Source organism: Exophiala bonariae (assembly GCF_035927105.1).
Source record: "Exophiala bonariae strain CCFEE 5792 chromosome Unknown scaffold_17, whole genome shotgun sequence".
Lineage (NCBI taxonomy): Eukaryota > Fungi > Ascomycota > Eurotiomycetes > Chaetothyriales > Herpotrichiellaceae > Exophiala > Exophiala bonariae.
Window position 1 is genome coordinate 795,234 of NW_027042492.1, and position 18,379 is coordinate 813,612.

Genomic DNA, 18,379 nt, shown 5'->3' on the forward strand with positions numbered 1-18,379 from the left:
AAATGCCGCATGATCATTCATGGGTTAAGGTAAACAGCTGAACCACGTCATGGATTCAGCGTAAAAGTTCCGGTAATGGGTCACGCCAACACAATTGTGGGCGTGCAAGAAACAAAAAAGTCCTGGTAGTTTGGTGAGACGTCCAAGGGCCGCTTGCTGTTGATGTAAAGGAAGCGCCAAATGTGCCGACCGCCCAAAATGGGGAAGGATGATACCGCTCCAAACGCCAGGCTAAAATTCAAGAGGATGAGTGAGAAGAACCCATCAATAAGAAAGCATTCGTTGGTTTCGGCAACGAAGAACATCAAACCCCGACTTCACAGCTGGAACCGGGGTATAATCGAGACCCATCTCAAAATCCATGTCACTGTCAAGACGACTTCGACCCATGGCAGTGGGACTAGAGTCAATCTGAGGTGAGTGTTGGCCGAATGCAAAGGTCTGGGCTCGGACAAGTTTCGATCGTTGTTTCACTTTCCCGAGACCTCGTTCACAGTCCATCGCATACTCCTTTGCGTCCATCTCGACATAGTTCTGAGGATAACAACGATCTCGATGATCCTTGAAGAATGTGCTATAGCCACCATCTAAGATATATGCTTCTGGGTATGTCAAGCCAGGATAGCGATCGGCGTTGACTGCACGATCTTTATTCCGGATGAACTTGGCCATCAAAGGGGCACGATGAGCAGAATACTCGCAATGGAACACCAAGAGGGCTTTTGATGTGGGCTCCACATCAAACAACTGTGCTGACAATGTCTCTTTGTCGTTGAAGTTTACAGCACCAGTGATATGGCCACCTTCATACTCATACTCGAACCGGCAGTCAATGATCACCAGTTTCTCGTACAAATGGTTATAGTTTCCTTCCAGAATTTCGACCATCGTCTCCTTGGTGATTCTGGGTAGGGCACCGGCATCACCATCGAGATCAAAGTGTGGAAGTTGAGGAACATGTGGAGCCTCCACATCCATGATCGAAGGCAGTAGAGGTGGAGGAGGGCTCAGGCGCTCCTTTTCTTGCTTCATTACATCTTCGGGGTGCTCGAACATGCTTAAAGAACGTCGAAATTGTTTCCGTGGTCTAACCAGTGGATTGGAGTTTTTACGCATATGTACACCAAGCGGTGAGCCATTTCTTGACGAATGAGAGGCCAAAGAAATTCCTGACCGAGGCCTTGGAGGCAGGAAAGTCTGAACTGGCAACCGAGGAGACGGCTGGTCTTGCGAAGGCGAGTCGGCAAAGATCTCGGAGAGTGACAAAGACGAGGAAGTGGTCGGCTTGGTAGAATAGTTGCCGAATTTGAATGGTGGGAGCTGAGCCTCTGGCACTGGCCTCTGAGGAAGGGTTCCAGTACTATAGCCCTTGGCTCTTGACAAACTAGGTCGTAGACTCATGGATTTCCTTCGCTCTGACGGTATTGTTATCTGCATGGGTTCCATGATCAGGTCGGGTGGGGACGGTAACGACAAAGAGGAAGAATCAGCTGGTGTCAGTTCCGGTGTTGGTGACTGTAGCTGAAGTTCCACTGTGGTAAATGGCACCTTGTGTGGTAGGGGGGAAAAGTCCATGTCCATGCAGTCGTCCCCTCCAGGCGAGGATGAGGGAACAGGTGGTGTGGTAAGATGCGGGTGGCTATCCAAATTGCTCGCGAAGAGCGCTCTCCGAGGCGTCGGCTGTTGTGGACTAGGGGTATATCAGTACATGCAGTGCCCTCCTGGAATAGCCTCCCGGTGTTCAACATACCTTTGGTCGATATGGAAGTTCTGAGATAGGTCGGCGGCGAGACTGGCGGTGGGGGATGAGCCGCGGACAGGCTTCATGCTGAAGTAGTCTGGATGAGACTTGTGTGTAGGTCTCTTCATGGAGAGATCTCGGAAGTTGAAGCTGTTAACACCAAAGCCTTTGGCAGCAGCCAGAGAGGCATATAATGGCGGAGCATCTGCTCTAAAACCACCGCCACAACGACCCATGAAGGACGGAGGCTGCATAGCAGCAAGTGGAGAAGAAGCCTCAATCATGGTGGTGATTGGGGTTGGTCAAGACCTCGAAGGAATGAAAGAGACCTTTGGGTGTTCGAGAAGGGCTTCGTTCCACAAGGACGTTGGAGGACAAGTTGAAGTCGGTTGGAAAATGCCACAAAGTCGACCCGTTGAATGAAAGACCTGTATGGCAGATTCGAACGTGTCGATGACTTCTCGAGGAAGAGGACTTGTCAAACTAACATGACTCCCCTGATGGTCTGATCTCGTTGGTCCGGTGGAAGGGTGAGGTGGACGTGGACGTGAGTGAGGGTGGCTCGACGACGGGGTGGTGAGTTGTGAGGGAGGGCGTGGACCACCGGGACCAGAAGTGAAGGTCTCTTTCTCGACTCGCTGCCAGTAAGCCTCAAGACAACGGGAAAGAGAATTGACCTTGACCTGCAGCTCGGTGGCTGAAGAGAAGGAAGGAAGACGACTTTAAGATGGAAGCAGCAGTAGGGACTTGTTGTTGCTGGGCAGCATATCCGTAGTCGAACTCGAACAGAACCTGCACCTGCACCTGCGAGGTTGCAACTTGCAGGTGGTGCTAGTAGACCGCGAGTGCCGACTCCAAGGCAGCTTCTGGGTGGAGTGGGAGCCCGAGCCAAACGCAGAACTCTGACGAGGTACCAAGGTCCAAGGACGAGTTTTAGCCGTTGCCAGGCCCGGTTACGAGAGATAGTGGGGAGGGCAGTCGACAGAGTGGGCATGGGCGGGCATGGGCGCCAACAGCTAAAGAACTGCCAAACTGCCAGTAATATGTCGCCTGGGGCAGTTACGTACAAGTCGGCGTACCGCCTACCGCCCCGGAAGCTGGAGGTCAGGTCATTACTCGTTGGTACCATTACAAGGCGGTGAAAAGTGGGCGACACCCACTGCACCTGGCACCTGCATTGGCGAAATGCCAGTGTCACACAGACCCGATGTGCATTGCCTGGGGGAATGGTTCCAATGACCCCCAATGGGCTCAGGGCCAACGATTAGACCATTCCTTTCCAGCGATTCCCCGCTACCTACCTGCCAACCAGAGCGCCTTTTCGGCCCTGCCAGTCTGCCAGAGCTTCAAGGTCGCTGGGTCTGACAATCGAGGCCTGTCCACTCAGCAAGCCACCACTGATCGTTTCCATGCAAGCCCATCGGCACCGCTGCAGGAGACAGAGACAGTCTTCTCTTTCAGTCACGGTCTTTCAAACGGATACGCCCAGGTTTCATGCCTAGCTTAGCTGGCCTTTGTTTACGTGTTTCTGCCGTGTATCCGGCGTGCTTTGTGAAAGACGAATTGCTATCTTCACATTGTATGGATATGAGTACCGAGTACAGAGTTCCCCGTCATCGAACTCTTGTTTCGCACTTCTCCAGTTCTTTTTTCTGATCATCCCCAAAAGCCCAGATCTACGGGCGTCGGCCAGGTCGGTCAATGTCCTTGTGGACCATGGCTAGGACCCATCTCAGATCCCGATGTTAATCATCCTCCTCCTCCAAAGCTCCAACCCGTGGCGCTTCGACTGCCCCATGCCATCCATTGCTTCGCTTGTCAATTTCTGTCCAGGTGGACCTCTCTGAGGCTCAGCAGTCAGCACGAAACATTTCTGTCAAACTAACGCCGTCTTCGGTAGGCTAAACATCTCTTCAACCTCTTCAATCAGCTTCGATCCGTTCCTGAAGCCAGCTCAACAGAGTTTGGCGCCGTGGCACGAGGTTGCCCTGTGCGATAACCGACCTTTTCCTCCCCTATCACAATTGCAGCCCGCTAAGTCAAGGAGGGTAATGCTTAAGTTTTGATCTGCTCTCTTGGCTCTGGCCTTTCTCGTGTGTCTATGTCACGGTGTAGACCAAACTCAAGCATGCGGCGCGTGCGGAAATCAGCTTGTGGCACGTTCTCACACTTGAGGAATGTTCTGTCAAAGACCCTTGAGCACAGAACCAAAGGATCAAAGTCTAGATCCAAATACTCACAACTTGTGGTTCAAGCTCCTTGCCATGCGCCGAAATTAATCATTCGACATGAATAGTATCTCGTACTTGTCAATTCCAACACAGCCATCAGATCCGAATTCGACAAACAAGAAGGAACACCGAGTACAAAAGGAGAACTCTGTACGGCTTGAGCTCAACCTGAATCCTGATACTCACTCGTTGAGACTGGCTTCGTAGATACGCGCTACCAACGATAGTTCCTTGGGGCTTTTGTCACATGGTGTACTTCATACTTTCACGAAAAGCAATAACAACCAACTTGTTTCGGCCTTTTAATGATTGCGCCATCCACAACCTTGGAATTGTTATCGATGATGACCAAACGTGGAGCCTCTTGATCAGGTCTAGCCTAAGGCCCAAGGTGCTTCAGCTACTTGGTGGTGGCTGTTTTTATCCACGGTGACACCGTCGTACCGACTTTCTTCATAGGATCTCACAGTTTCAACACCTTCAATTTGTCAAGAACCTGGGATTTCTACCTAGTAAACCATGTTCTGCTCTCCAAGGTATGAAAGTCTGGTCATCCAACGTCCATGCTCCGTTCTAGCAGTCGTAGTTTGTTTCCGATGAGATCAGAGAAGGATTACCACGTTCGTGATAAATCACCATTGCCGAGGACAGGCTCTGTCATCGGCATCTCTTGTTTCACACTAATACACCATTTGATTCTCGGCTGAGGCGTCATGCCCCCCCACGTTGAAGACGAACTATCTGAGCTCCTTGACAATCTGAGTCTTGGACGCGGATTTCATCCCCTCTCGAGTCGTCTCAAGTTCTCAACAGACGCGACTCGGGCCAACAATCTCAATCCGTACGTCATACAACCAAGTTTTACGGTCAATATGACCTACAAGTTCCATGAATTCATCACAGCATCCCGATCTGACCGTTTTGAAGACGGGCTGGATCGAGATGCAGTGTCATTCGTCATGTGCTGGAAACGGACCAATTTTCTCATTCTCGCTTAATGGTGTTACAACGGTCACGGTGTTGAGCAAGGTAGCCTTGAAGAGATGTGCTCGGAGTTGTACCCCATTGCTTGCTTCGTACGAGTGCACCATCTACTCATGGACTAGTTGATATCACAATCAATCCAAAGGATCAAGCACTGCCCATTCAACATCACCCATTTGCTCAGACAAAATCCCGGAGGATCTCCTGGTGCGACTCCTTCCTGAGCAAGGGCCATCCCCAGTAGGCTTTTCGACCCCAAAGGACGCGTTCGCAGCATCATGTGTTGGATCATGCGACTCGGGTACAGGGATGATGGTCTGCCCCCTGCCATGACGATTACATGTGCATGTGCTTATCGTGTATGAAAGTGCGGAGAAACGACTGCTCGGAATCAATTGAATTTGAGCTATTCATTTTGAGATTGTGGTGGGTAGGATTGTTGGTGGTTGTTCTTCTCAGCTCCGCACGGATATCGTGATTCGTGACTGCTCCAAAATGGTAAACAAATAATGAACGCGTCGAGATCACGAACACACGTGACTTGTGTCCGATTGGGCTTTTCCCAGACCACTGACGTAGCTCCATCTCCCACTGCAATTCAATCTCTTGGAGATCTCTGCCAAATGGCCATCAACATTTATCAATCACCGTCGGAGGATATTCACGCCTCTTACCTCGGTGGCTCAATAGACGGACATTGCACTGTGCACTGACAACGATATCTGTCAACGCTCGCGTCAGTCCTGTATTGACATCTATCCGGCCCATTTCCTCGGGGCTTGCAATATTGCACGGTTGCAAACAGTGCATCTCGAAATAGTTCGACGTTCAGGCTTGGGTGTAGCCCGCAATCCGCATCCACTTCCAACAACCGGCACGGGGCGTGGAAAAGGTCGTCATTGCAAACCTCTAGCACGCGTCACGGAAGCCTCAACCAGAAACAAAGAACATGCCCATCGAGCGGCAACATGAAGATCGACGTTTCTTTACCTAAGCAATTTGAACATTGACCGGGTTAACCATGCCTATCAAGAAACTTCCATCGCTTCCCGATCGGCTTCTTTTCTACCAACATGGACCAGGGGATTTCACATTTCACTCTATTATGAAGATCAATGGACCAGGATTTCGTCAAGACTGGGAACTTTCCCAAAGCTTATATCAAAGTATTGAATGTCCAAAATAGCGTCCGGACTCCTTACGTTGTTTCCCTAGTTCAGACCTTGCAGGCCGTGAGGAAATCGCTGATGCTTGGAACCAACACTAATTTACCAGATTGGCATATCCCGTAAACACCACTCGATAGTGGAGGAATAGGAGTATCAATGGCAATGTCTCACGGTCTGATATGACTACAATCTGCAGCCCGCATGCTTTAGCAAATCTCCGGAATGACATTTTTGCCAATTGTTGGTGTACGCTGCGGTAATGTTTGAGTATTACCCACGTAATCGACACAAGGCTATACCTTCGTGGCAATTCGGACAATCACGGCCTTGGAGGCCACATCCATGTGGGTAAGTGCAATCTATTATTGTCCCCATCGGCTAAGTCTCAGGATTGGCGGCATTGAATGTACTGCAAGAGCGCATGTTATATGAGGCCTACAAAATCCGCTTTCAGGAGATTGGACAGAGTATTTCAGAATCTATGTCTTTCCCTGGCCGACAGCCAAGCACTCTACATTGTGTGGGCTTGTTACACTCTGCCCCATGCCTGTGCAAAACGAAAAGTCCAGCGTTGAGGCTAGGATTTCGACAGGTTCTATATCCATCGGACAAAAAGCATATCATTTGCTCAGGAGATGACTAGAGCATTTCTCTCCATCAAGGCACGAGTGCCACCATGCCCTCTCGAGTGATTAGCTATCTAGAAATAGCCCTCGAACAGCCAATTGAGCTTCTCCACAGCCTTCTTGCTCCTCCCTTCAGGATAGGTGCTGATTCCGAACTTCCTGCCACCAGCGAGGTGCTTTCCCTGTACGAGCTCCGCATGCTCTTCCTTGGACAGCTCGTCAAGCACCGCGGCGATGAAGCGTCGTGCGTTGACTGCGTTGGCGCGCATGTGGCCCATGACCATCTCGACCGAGACGTCGCCGGAGTCGTGCCAGCACTGGTTTTGATTTGAAATGTTAGTGCTGAACAGGAGAAGTTCAACGTAGAAAGGAAGGATGGGTCATAATCTTCAGCCTGATAGAAACTCACATCGTAGTCGGTACTCATGATGATGACCTGATAAGCGATCTCGGCCTCGGCGGCGAGTTTGGCTTCAGGCAACGTAGACATGTTGATAATGGTTCCGCCCCAAGACCGGTACATGTTTGACTCTGCCCTGGTACTGAACTGAGGACCCTCTGTAGACACCAACGGAAGTCAGCCAACCAACCCACAGCGAAGGGGAAAACAACATCTATCTAATCCAATGCAAGACAAAACTCACCCATGACGATCAAAGTTCCCGTATCATGCAAGACAACCCCGTCACCCTCCAGACTATGCCCACACTTCCTGACGACCGCCCCAACATACTTATCAAACGGATCGGCAAAAGGCACATGGGCGACAAAGCCGTCCTCGAAGAAGGTATACGGCCTGACGCCCTTGGTGCGATCGATGACCTGATCCGGGACGACGAAATCACGCGGCTTGACCTCTTCGGCCAACGAGCCGGCCGCCGAGAAGGCAATGATGCTCCGAACGCCCAGCTTCCGCAGCGCTGCGATGTTGGCGCGCACGGGGATCTCAGAGGGGTTGTACTGGTGGTGCACGCCGTGGCGGGCCAGGAAGGCGATCGGGATGGGTTTGCCGGTGGTCGGGGATGGGTGTTCGAGGATCGTGATCGGCGACGATGGCTTGCCCCATGGCGTGTCGATGTCGATGACGGCCGCTTCGGTGAAGTGCTCGAGTGTGTTGAGTCCTGTGCCGCCGATCACCGCGATGTGGACGGGGTCTTCCCAACGAGGCTCAAGTCAGCATAGATAGATTCGTCAGGAAGCCCTGGAAGGAATTCCATTGATAGGAGGCGCGGTGTGAAGGCGCGAATGGGGAACAAGGTACAAACTTGGATATGTGGTCGGCAGCTTTTTCTCGGCCATTTTGGATCTATCTCAGTTATAAAATAACTGGTTGAGAATTGGTGGTCGTTTTGTGAATCTGATATCAGTGTAATTGTGGGGGAATATAAATTTCAGAATCCAGGTAACGGTTGATGGTTGCTTCCACGCCACTTGAGGTATCTGGACCCACGAACTATGGGAAGTTTTGGATTAAATCACAGTATTGCTAGTCTCATTGATCGTCTCGTAGTCCTATGATGATACTTCTATGAATCAAAGGTGAGAGCAAAACCACATTGCTGTCGATCGCCATCGGAGAGACGCAAGTTAGAAAATGTGCATCGGATCAAGTTTATCCGAGAATGACCCGCTTTCCAACCAAATTGCGCCATCCATCCACATGTTTCCAATCAAAAGCATAGCATCAAGGTATATAACAGATAAGAAACCATCAATCGTCAAAACGTTCGCATCCGGGTCTGCGTCAGACATCCACCCTCTAGACAGTCAGATGAACAACCTTGGGCACCTTGGGAAACGAGAATGTCGAAGAGTATCGGTACATCAAGTGGTTGCCCAAGGGTTGTAATCCGGCTCATGAGGATATGCATTCACGGCTGGGGTTTTAATAGGTATGCTCTGGGAAAACTGATGAGTATCCAGTGGCAGTGTCGCAGAAACGACCACGGCCACTCCTTGATCCTCTCTGGACGGCTCGATTGGTGCAGCTTCTGGAAACCGGATATCAAAATCTAGATCACCGCCGGATTTTGCTCCATGATTGTCAAAGGACAATTGACCTTCAATCAAGGTATCGCCCAGGAATGCACCCTGATGATCTGCTAGATGTGCAAATAGTGAATCTCGGTTTGAGTAGACGGCCGACTCGTCCTTTAGGAGGATGCAAACCAAGCATCGAAATGAAGCAAAACGAGAATCCTTCTGCTGAACATGCGATTTCGCAAGAAACAGCCATCGATACTTGATTCCTCCAGGAGTGTTGAAAACCCTTGTGTCCATCCTGAATCCACTCTTGTCCTTGTAGGCTGGACATTGAAATTCGCATTTGGTGCTGGCGCAGCCATAAAAGGCATGATCGCTGTAGAAGCCAGCCAACTGCAGCATCAGGCCTTTCTTGACATTGCCGTCTCGTAATTCGTAGGCATACTTGCAACAAGCACCATATTTTGTGATGGGTGAGATGGATGAGACGGCAGACATTGAAGACATGCCAGAGATGGTTGAGAAATTGGTATCACGCCGGGAGACCATGGTGATGGAAGATGCGGAGGTGTCTGCTCGAGTAATTGGTCTCGGTTGACCAACAGTAGAGTCGGTAGAACCACTGGACCAGGTGGCGTTTGAACGCATAGAAGAATTCGTGTTTCGCCGGTTTACCGAGGGTTGGATTTCGTGTTGTGACAATCTGGGTGACAGTTCGGCCAATTTGTCTGAGTCTGGGACATTTGATACTGTCGGGGACAGGTCTTTGTTATCCTTTGACTTCCGTCGGAAGCCAATCGCTTCACCAAATGTTCGGGATTTCTTGATCTTCGGTAATGGCGATGGAGGCTGCTGGTCTTGTTTGGCAGTTGCAGATTGGACAGGATGATGCTGATATGGTGGAGGTGCGATAGGTGATGCAGGGGCCGCCGTGGACAATGTTGGGGGTTGTAATCTCTTTCTCTCCATCTCTTCCTCGAGTTTGCGCTGGAAAAGTTGATGGAGTGCGATGAGGGCATCATTGCGACCCTTGTCCGAGGTGTTGACACAATATTCGAAATCGATGATACCATCGTCTTCTCGAGCCTGAGTGAGGCCATCCAAAAGAGCCTGCTGTGTCGCAATGGTGATGCGGAAGAGAGCGTTTTGTGCGGTGGCTGTTTGCGACGTTAGTGATTGATATATGCTGTTTGGTGGTTCCAGGTACTCACCATCGCCTTCTTCGAAAGATGGGCCGAAGCGCTGCTTTCCGTTTTCGACTACCTTCTGGATTTCCCTCTTACCTTGCTCGATAGATTGCTCGAGTAGGTCAGAGGGTGGGAGGGCGCCATGGGCCTGGCGCCTCGCTTTGATTTGTCGGACGATGCGGGTGCCAGAATCATAGGCTTGGATGAGTCCGGCCACACAACTGACGATGGCTAGAACTTCACCCACCCCAGACATGATCTGGTGATTGATGCGGTCGTGCTCGGGCTTGTGCTCGTGCCTGTGGAACTGGTTGCGAGTGTTTGTTGATGATCAACGGTATAGACCTTACAGTAGTGATGGAGACAGATTGAAGAAGCAAGGGGGAATGCAGGATGAGTCGACATGATGATTGAACAAGGCTGCGCCTCACTACAGCCAGCTTCTGCATGTGGTCGATGGTGGTGCATTGCTGCTTGGTACTTTAGCGGAAAGCCACTATGCAGATGAGTTGTTATTTGAACCAATGGTGGAGGTGACGGGTGGTGTTTAGTTTGTGTTTAGGGGGGGTGCCAGTGAGAACCTCCAGGTAGGCAGCTTAAGCGGGGGCGCTCAGATGCACTGTGGGTGGTTCAAGATGGGGAGATCATGTTGCAGAATTATCACTTGACTTTATGAAATAATTGTATATTGCTTAAAAAAAGTCCTGAATTCCCATTGCATATTCATCCCTGAGGCAGGAACTTGAATCGATCGATGGAACGTGGCAGCCACGAGCAATCTAAGCACATCCTTGGGATACTTAATCATTGGGCCCTAGGGCTCCCTGGAGAATCGGCGGGTGGGCACCCTTTTGCCTTTGGGTTTAGGGTCTGAAATGCCCCCCAATGCCGAACGAGTAAAAAGCCCATGGGTGACCTTCATCGCCCCCAAGGGCCAAGACACACGAACCTCGGTAAGCACCACCCACCAATTGACCGCCTAGAATTGCAGCTCTCAGCCCCCAAGAGAGATAAGAGATCTTGCTTCACGGTCTGGTTTTCGTCTCGACAGGGGACAACCTTCTTGAACCTTAACGTCTTTTTTGATAGGGCTGTTATTGAGGTGAGGCTGAACTAACACGTCTAAGCCTTACCACAAAGATTTTCCAGAGGTTTTTTTTGGAGTTTGACTCAGCAAGACATCCATCAACAGGCAATAATGACAAGAGCACAACTGGTGCTTCAATAATCATTTTCTGTCAATCTCGAGTGTGGCATCATTTCAACACCCATCACGAAGATGATGTTTGAAGTACCCAAGGCAAAAAGAATCAAGCGCTCGACATTTCTCGCTGGGAACAGCGACGAAAACAGCTCAGATGGATCTAGGCGTTCTTCAAGACAGGTCTCTCCATCTCAACCAGAAGAAGAGCATCAGATTGTGGAGGTAGACTATGGCTTCCAGTACGACTTCGTCACTCCTCAACAACAAGCCGCTCAAGATCCCATTCCAGCATCTGTAGCCAAACCCGGCAATCAAGAAAATGCAGAGGATCAAGATCAAGAGAACGAAGAACCAACCTACCAATTCCGGCTCTTCAACCAACCCACAACGACCTCAGGCTCTACGTCGAACCCGCAGAGCTCCCAACTACCAACCCAACACCACCAAGCAATCCGCCTCTCCACGACCCCCGAACCAGGAATCACCGAATATTCTCTGGAGTCTGCACGGTTCATCCGTCCCCGGCGTCCAGACACCTATCACTTCACATCCGCGCTCCCTCCGGCGACCCAACTCCAGCGACAATCCCAGTACTTGGAGACCGCCATGTCGTCGCACGACGTGCTTTCCAACGCCACGTCAAAATGGCCCGGCACCGCTGTCCCCTGGCGTGTCATCACCATCACTCTGCCGTCAACATCGACATCGACAACCAAGAAATCCCCTTTTTCACGCTCGTCCAAGACCCAAGCAACAACCTCCACGCCTAAAGCACTGCACCCCCAACCCCGGCCCCGCCCCTCCAAGAAACGCCGCATCCACCTCCGCCGGCAACTGGCAGCCAAAGCCGAAGCGGCGCAGCGCGCGACGGTGACGGACGCGGCGGAGCGGGAGAAGCGGACGAGGAGGAATCGCGAGAAGAAGGTCAAGCGGAAGGAGAGGGAGAAGAGGAAGAAGGCGGAGATGGGGACCACTGATGGTGGAGGTGGTGCTCATTCGGGTTCTGGTACTGATTCGGAGTGATCGAAGGTGAGTGTTCCGAGATGACGGAATGAATACGAGCAATGATAGAACATCAATGTGTTTTTTGTGAAGCTATACTACAGATACCATAAAATATTCTTTGACACCAAGACCTGACAGATCGTACCGTCGACTGTGAAATTTCACGTAATCATGAGCACAGGTAATTCAGGGTCCAATATTTGGTGCTTTACCACACTACCTAGGTAGCCAACTTTTGTCTTTCCACTTGCTTTGCGTCGCATCGCGTAGCGTCATACATAGATAGATCAACGCCATTGCTCCAGGAAGCAAGAGAGAAAACTTTGTCTCTCATCCTATTCCTCGTGTTCCATGGGCCATTCCAACCTTCAGGAGCTACAAAAGCTTTGTCCATGTCCGTTCCCAAGACGACCGTATTGCGTTTCTTGTCCCTTTCCCGCCCCGCTTTCCAAATCATGCATAGCCCGAGGACCGAATAGAACCAAAGGGAAATAAATCACAAAGACAAACAACTTCAGTGGGCGCAGATTTACTGCCCGTTGACAATAGCACCCGCCATACGCTTTCGCATGAAATCAAAGAAAGCAAACTGACTGGGCGTAGCACCATACTCGTACACGAAGCGACTGGCCATGTAACTGCCAAAAATCGCCTTGAGGTAATTCTCCGGCACGCGCTCCAAGATCTTGTCGAGGCCGACCTTCGCCTGGAGAGTTTGCGGCAGCGCTTCCTTGAACACGGCCACACGCAACGGCTTGTTGTCCCAGAGCTCGCCGAAATTTTGGAGTTCTTCGTCGAGCTTGGTAATGGCGAGGGATAATTGGTCGGAAAGTGTGGATCGAGCGATTCCGCTGCTCTCGTTTTCGCGCCAGATGGCCTCGAACTCGAGACGTGCGTTTCGCTGGATGGTCTCCTGCACTTCTTTCACATATGACTGGTAGAATGCGGGGACCGTTCCGTCGGTGCCTACGCACATGTTCTCAATGAAGCTCTGGTCGTCGAATGACAAACTGGCCAGTACTTCAAGTGACGATGAGGTGACTCCTCCCTTGTTTGCCGAGGCGTCTTTGTACACAATACATCCGGCCTTCTCCAATCGAAGTTTGGCGTCTGATGTGATGAACAGATTGGCGCCCTCTACAATGTAGGGAATGGTAGCTTTTCCATCGACAATCAGCTTGTTGGCTGACGACAAGTCAATAGACTCAGGACGACCACCACAAGGGACAAACATGTCGTAGTTACTGCCATCGCGGAGATGGAAGGTGTTTCGGAAGGTCATTCCGTTGTTGACCTTTTCGCCCGATGGCAATGTAATATTGGACTCCTCGACCAGAACACGATAACCGTCTGCTGAAAGCTTAGAAATGTCATACTCGTGGATCATGACACGATTCTTGGCCAATCTCAGGAGTTCGGTTTTATCAAGACCTTGAGGGTCAACCAATACACCAGCGCCATCGACGATGGCAACGTATTTCTCATTACTGAGCAAGATCTCGTTGGAGCCTAGGTCACCGTCAGGGCCTCCGGTTTGCATCTTTCGAATCTTGCTAGGATCGAGGTTGAGTTTACGGTAGATGCCGTTGACATACTCTCGGACTGACAAAGTAGTCATGCCGTAAGCATCGTGAGGAATGCCACCAAGCTTGGGGCTCTTTCCGGTGAAGAAAGACTTCCACCATGGAGCACCACGCATACGGGCATGTTCCGTTGCCCAGTTCACCAGATCGGCCGTATTCTCGTCAGGACCCATGAAGAGAATCTCCGGTTTGCCATGCAGATCCACAATGGGATCCTTGATACCAGGGCTGGTAGGAGGTAAGAGGAGATCCATAATGCTATCGATATATTTCTCAAAAGCACCACGAGCCTTGTCTTGGTGATTGAAGTCAAGAAGAATGACACCCTTGGATCCGCCTTCGGGAATGTCCTTGTTCTTGCGTTGTTGAGTATTCGCAAGATTGTAGTTTTCATCGAATTGAGTTCGGGCATTGATGCTGTAAGCTTCTCGGTTTCGTGACTTGACGATTCGGATACCACCACGGGCAATATCCCTGAAGCGGAGGTGGAAGCCTCGGAATTCGGATCCAATCACCAAGAACATACCGTATAATGGCTGAGGGTATTCGTGTTCTGGAAGGAAATCCGTGCTGGGCTTGAGCCTGAAGCTGAGGGCCACTTTGGTAGGCGTATAGAAGTTGGTCTTCAGGACGGCCTTATTGAAGGTCAAGAAATATTGCATGACCATCTCATCATGCTGGTTTCCCACGGTTCGTGAGATGATCTCAGACAAACTCTTGTCATCGAGCACCTTATCCACATTGAGGCGCAGATAACTCAGGGTAGGGATGAAGTCATCCTGTTCACCACGTGTCTGGACGTAGTGAGTATTGGCGAAAGAGAGATAGAGCGATCTGATGAGCTCGGGATAGCGGTTGATGATCTCAAGAATATACTCTGAAGTGAAGGTTTCTGTTCTAAGACGCTTCTTGATCTTGGACAATAGTTCAGCATTTGCATTGGTGTCACCCTTGAGTGCCGCCACCAGGGAAGTATATTCGGAACCAAGACGGTTGAGGAATTGTTGTACGAAAACGTGGACGCAGTGGGCGTAAATGGATTCCTGTAAACTCAAGTTGCCGCTAGCAAACTGGCCCTGGAGTTTGTTCTGGGGGATGCAGAAGAGAAGAGACACCTCTTTGATGATTTGGTGGATGGCTGCTTCGATGGGGGGATTTCTTTGCTTGGCGATCTCGACCGAGGCGGGCTTGAGATATAGAGAGATGACGGTGATGCCGTTGGAAAACTGTTCGACGTACTTCCGCGAGCTCGTTACGCCGTAGTAGTGGTATAGATCTGAAAGAGCACTGAAGACTCCGAGGGCAGAACCTTGCCGGTAGGCAATGACAAGACGCTTCTCGCGAGTGCCCTCCATTTCAAACATCTCGATGACGGGACCTGTCCGTTGGACGGCATAGTTGATGATCTCTTGGTAGACAGCCTTTGTGTTTGGTGTAGCCTTTTGCAGGAAGGTCTTCTCGCCAATCACTTCTAGGTCTGTCTCGTCTGGGCTCGGATTGGGGTTGTCGAAGCGGCATTCGTAGACGAAGTAGCAACGCAGCGACTGGCCGGGATTCTCTGGCAGGGCATTTGTGGATCGGAAAGACTCGACTCTGTAACTGCGACTCGGAACGGAGCCATCGATGTATTTCTCGTCCATTCTCTGTTCATATCTTGGACCGTCAATGACGCTGATTCCCGGTGCGCTGGTGTCAATATAGACGGCATGATCGGCGGCTTCCTTTGCCAGTCGGATTTCCAACTTCTTGTCATCGCGGGCATAGGCGGCCAATTTGGCAGCGTAGAGAGAAAGGATGTTGGCGGCTACTGCTTCGGCTCGTTCGGTGGAGAAGTACATGTCGTCGATTCCAAGGGCATTGTAGAACCACTCGGTCTCGGAGGCCACAAATTCGGTGGGGAGGAAACCCTTCTCTTCGATTAAATCCATGACTGTTGCGGGTCTCCAGTTAGTGAAGTTCCACCCCAAGAGGAATGGGATCGAACTTGCCTTCGCCCATCTGGGCTTGTTTGCCCTCGAATTTGGGAGCCACATAGCCCGAGCCGTGATCGGACAGAATGCGATGAAGAGACTGGTTTGACTGAGAGGCTCCTGGGACTCCCAGCATGGTGGGTTGTGGAGATGGCTGTCTGCCCGGGGTTCGGATGACTTGTTCGACCAGCTTGTGCTTTGCTGGATTGAGCAGCTGGTCGCCATTTGTTGTTGGGGCAGCCATGATTGTGTTTGGAAGAGAGAGAAGGACAAAATGAGGTAGACGGGGAACGAGAAGAAAGGGAAGAAAGGAGAGTGTCTCAGCTGGAAACGAGGGAAGGGAGTGCTTTCATATGAGAGTCAGCCGCAATCTGACCGGAGTAGACCAGTTGTGTGGAGGATGACAGACGGGGCAGAGACAGAGAAGGGGCCCTTTCTTTATCAATGATAAGGGACGTGAAGCTGAAGCTGAAGTCTAGTATGTTGTTGACTCTATCCGGAGACTACCTGGTTGATGGCGGGCCGGATTCCTAATTGTTATTTATATTGGCAGTGCCCGCCTCCACCTCCGGGTGCCGGTGAGAGATTTAGCAATTAGCAAAATTCTGATTTCCATTTCCATTTTCATCTCTGATGCATCACATGGCCCAAGAACAAGGAGTCAAATTATGTAACTTTAGTCACTTCAAGTTGTAGATGATGGAAGCAGTGCCCCCCAAGCATCCCCGCAATTGGATATGCATGCCACTAGTCGAATGGAAAACCTCTTTAGTGTTGCCATCAGATGGTCCTCTCAGCAAGAAGCGTCGTAATGATCACTCTTAAGACATCAGATCCAGGGACCAGGGACCGCATCGGCCACCGGGACCCGAATCACCCCAGAAACTCGTGAGATTTGTCCAGTGGCGCCTCTTCGGTCCTCATTCCCGTGCCCCCTGGATCATGTGTGGGCGCCTCCAACCCCCCAACGCTTAGCCTAGGGTAAAGCCGGACGCCCACCAGCCAAGCAGAGTCTGGGGTTTGGAAAATTTACAAGGAAAAAACCACAATGGCTTCAAGTGTCTTGATGCAGAGTAACCTAGTTACTCAACTTGACCAAACCGCTCCAATCTGGTGCTTTAACATTACCCAATACTCCAGCCATGTGCGTTTGACCCTTCCCGATCCAAGACGTGATGTGGTGGTCGTAGTAGATGGCCTAATGTGACTTTCGCATTTCATCATCATCAACACCAGCATCGCGATCCATGGAGAAACAAGACACAACACGGGATCAATGGAATGGACAAGGCGCCAAAACAGAGATTTCATGTCCTATCCTTTCCTATCCTATCCTCCGCTATCAATTTCCTATTCCTGTCACACACGAGGTCGATTCTCGACCGCCTCTTCCTCCGCCTGTTCTGCCAGCATGGCACTGTTACTGCTACTGCTTTCTCCATCTCGACTCGTTGCCAAAAGTGTTTCACCGTCCTTGTCCGGATCATACGACGCCACATGATGATGCTGGAACTGGGGTTTCTGCGGTCTTGCGCCAGCTCCAACTGCATCCCCATCCACTGATTGATCGTGATCACCGTCTGGCCCAAGGAGTCCTCCTTGCTCGTCGTCTTGTGCTCCATCGGCTCTCCCAGAGGCCGCATCCTCCTTGTTCTTGTTGTTCTTGATAAAGGTGTCGATGATGTAGTATTGCATGCCGTTCATGATGAGTGGGAAAATAAACATGACAAATGCGATCTGCACCGCCTCATTACCCTCTGTCCAGCGGAGCGCCCAGTCTCCGACCCGGCCCAGCCATGGACAAAGTTGGAAAAGCAAGAAAACGCACGACTTCATCCCGATCAATCCCACAAAATATATCAGACACTGCTTCAGCCACCATGTGGTTTTGGGTGGTGTGCCGTAGTGACCAGATTCGATGGATTCGAGTGGTCGGGCCAGAGCTGTGTAGCTGGCTCCAATGGTCAAAATTTTGAGGATGGCGATCAGGATGACGATGCCCACCGTCGTGTCAACGGCCAGGTTGAGCAGGTACCACGAGCATGGATTCGGCTGGTATTTGTCTTCGGTATCCACTCCCGCTGCGCTCGCGGCGGACTTTGCAATCGTTGCCTGGATCTGACCGGCCGAGAACATGGCCATGACCACATTGGCCAGGTGAAGTAGTATAGACCCGACCACCTGCTTGGATACGTCGAATGCCCAGACTTTGACTGGTCGTTGCGGTCGCTCCCTCCATCTCTTGAACACCAGTGTCAACAAGGCGAGGGCACCAAGCGCTCCCTGAACAAAAACCGCAAATGATCCCAGTAATTTGCACTCCCCATTGTTCTCATCGTCGGGCTTGGATTTGAATGTGTTGGGCGTTCCGGTGGCTTGGGCAACCCCAGCAGCGGTGATAGTGGCGAGGAATGACACGCCGGTGGTTGCGAGCCCTGTTATGGGGGATAGGGGAATCATACTGGAGGTGATGGTCTCATTGTTGATGACAGAGGAGGAAAATGGAAGGTCGGGAGGGTGCATTTGATGATTTGATTAGGATGATGGAGGGCCAAAGGTGAGTGGAGGTTATCGTCATCGATCCATGCGTGTAGGCTAATGGTGATAAGCTGAACTTAATTAGGCACCGAGGTGGACAAGATAAACCAGATCTTGCTCGAGTCAGAAAGTGTAAAAACAAAGACAAAGAATTGGGG

The 18,379-nt window shown here is 50.9% G+C and overlaps 6 protein-coding genes across 6 annotated transcripts; 1 reads left to right on the top strand and 5 right to left on the bottom strand.

Annotated features, from left to right (window-relative positions):
- Positions 1-264: 264 nt before the first annotated feature.
- LTR84_003908 (uncharacterized protein) lies at positions 265-2,025 on the bottom strand (the record flags this gene model as incomplete). The annotated part of the gene is made up of 2 exons (XM_064847491.1): positions 265-1,690; positions 1,751-2,025. The coding sequence occupies 2 exons, from the start codon at positions 2,023-2,025 to the stop codon at positions 265-267; spliced, it is 1,701 nt and encodes a 566-aa protein (XP_064705212.1).
- A 4,800-nt stretch (positions 2,026-6,825) lies between these two features.
- Positions 6,826-7,241, bottom strand: LTR84_003909 (uncharacterized protein; the record flags this gene model as incomplete). Its single annotated transcript, XM_064847492.1, has 2 exons — positions 6,826-7,068; positions 7,161-7,241. 2 exons carry the CDS (start codon positions 7,239-7,241, stop codon positions 6,826-6,828), a joined length of 324 nt encoding a protein of 107 aa, XP_064705213.1.
- Positions 7,242-8,575: 1,334 nt separating this feature from the next.
- Positions 8,576-10,177, bottom strand: LTR84_003910 (uncharacterized protein; the record flags this gene model as incomplete). Its single annotated transcript, XM_064847493.1, has 1 exon — positions 8,576-10,177. One exon carries the CDS (start codon positions 10,175-10,177, stop codon positions 8,576-8,578), a length of 1,602 nt encoding a protein of 533 aa, XP_064705214.1.
- Positions 10,178-11,200: 1,023 nt separating this feature from the next.
- Positions 11,201-12,148, top strand: LTR84_003911 (uncharacterized protein; the record flags this gene model as incomplete). Its single annotated transcript, XM_064847494.1, has 1 exon — positions 11,201-12,148. One exon carries the CDS (start codon positions 11,201-11,203, stop codon positions 12,146-12,148), a length of 948 nt encoding a protein of 315 aa, XP_064705215.1.
- Positions 12,149-12,659: 511 nt separating this feature from the next.
- GDH1 (glutamate dehydrogenase (NADP(+)) gdh1) lies at positions 12,660-15,927 on the bottom strand (the record flags this gene model as incomplete). The annotated part of the gene is made up of 2 exons (XM_064847495.1): positions 12,660-15,654; positions 15,698-15,927. 2 exons carry the CDS (start codon positions 15,925-15,927, stop codon positions 12,660-12,662), a joined length of 3,225 nt encoding a protein of 1,074 aa, XP_064705216.1.
- A 1,115-nt stretch (positions 15,928-17,042) lies between these two features.
- Positions 17,043-18,206, bottom strand: LTR84_003913 (uncharacterized protein; the record flags this gene model as incomplete). The annotated part of the gene is made up of 1 exon (XM_064847496.1): positions 17,043-18,206. One exon carries the CDS (start codon positions 18,204-18,206, stop codon positions 17,043-17,045), a length of 1,164 nt encoding a protein of 387 aa, XP_064705217.1.
- Positions 18,207-18,379: the final 173 nt, after the last annotated feature.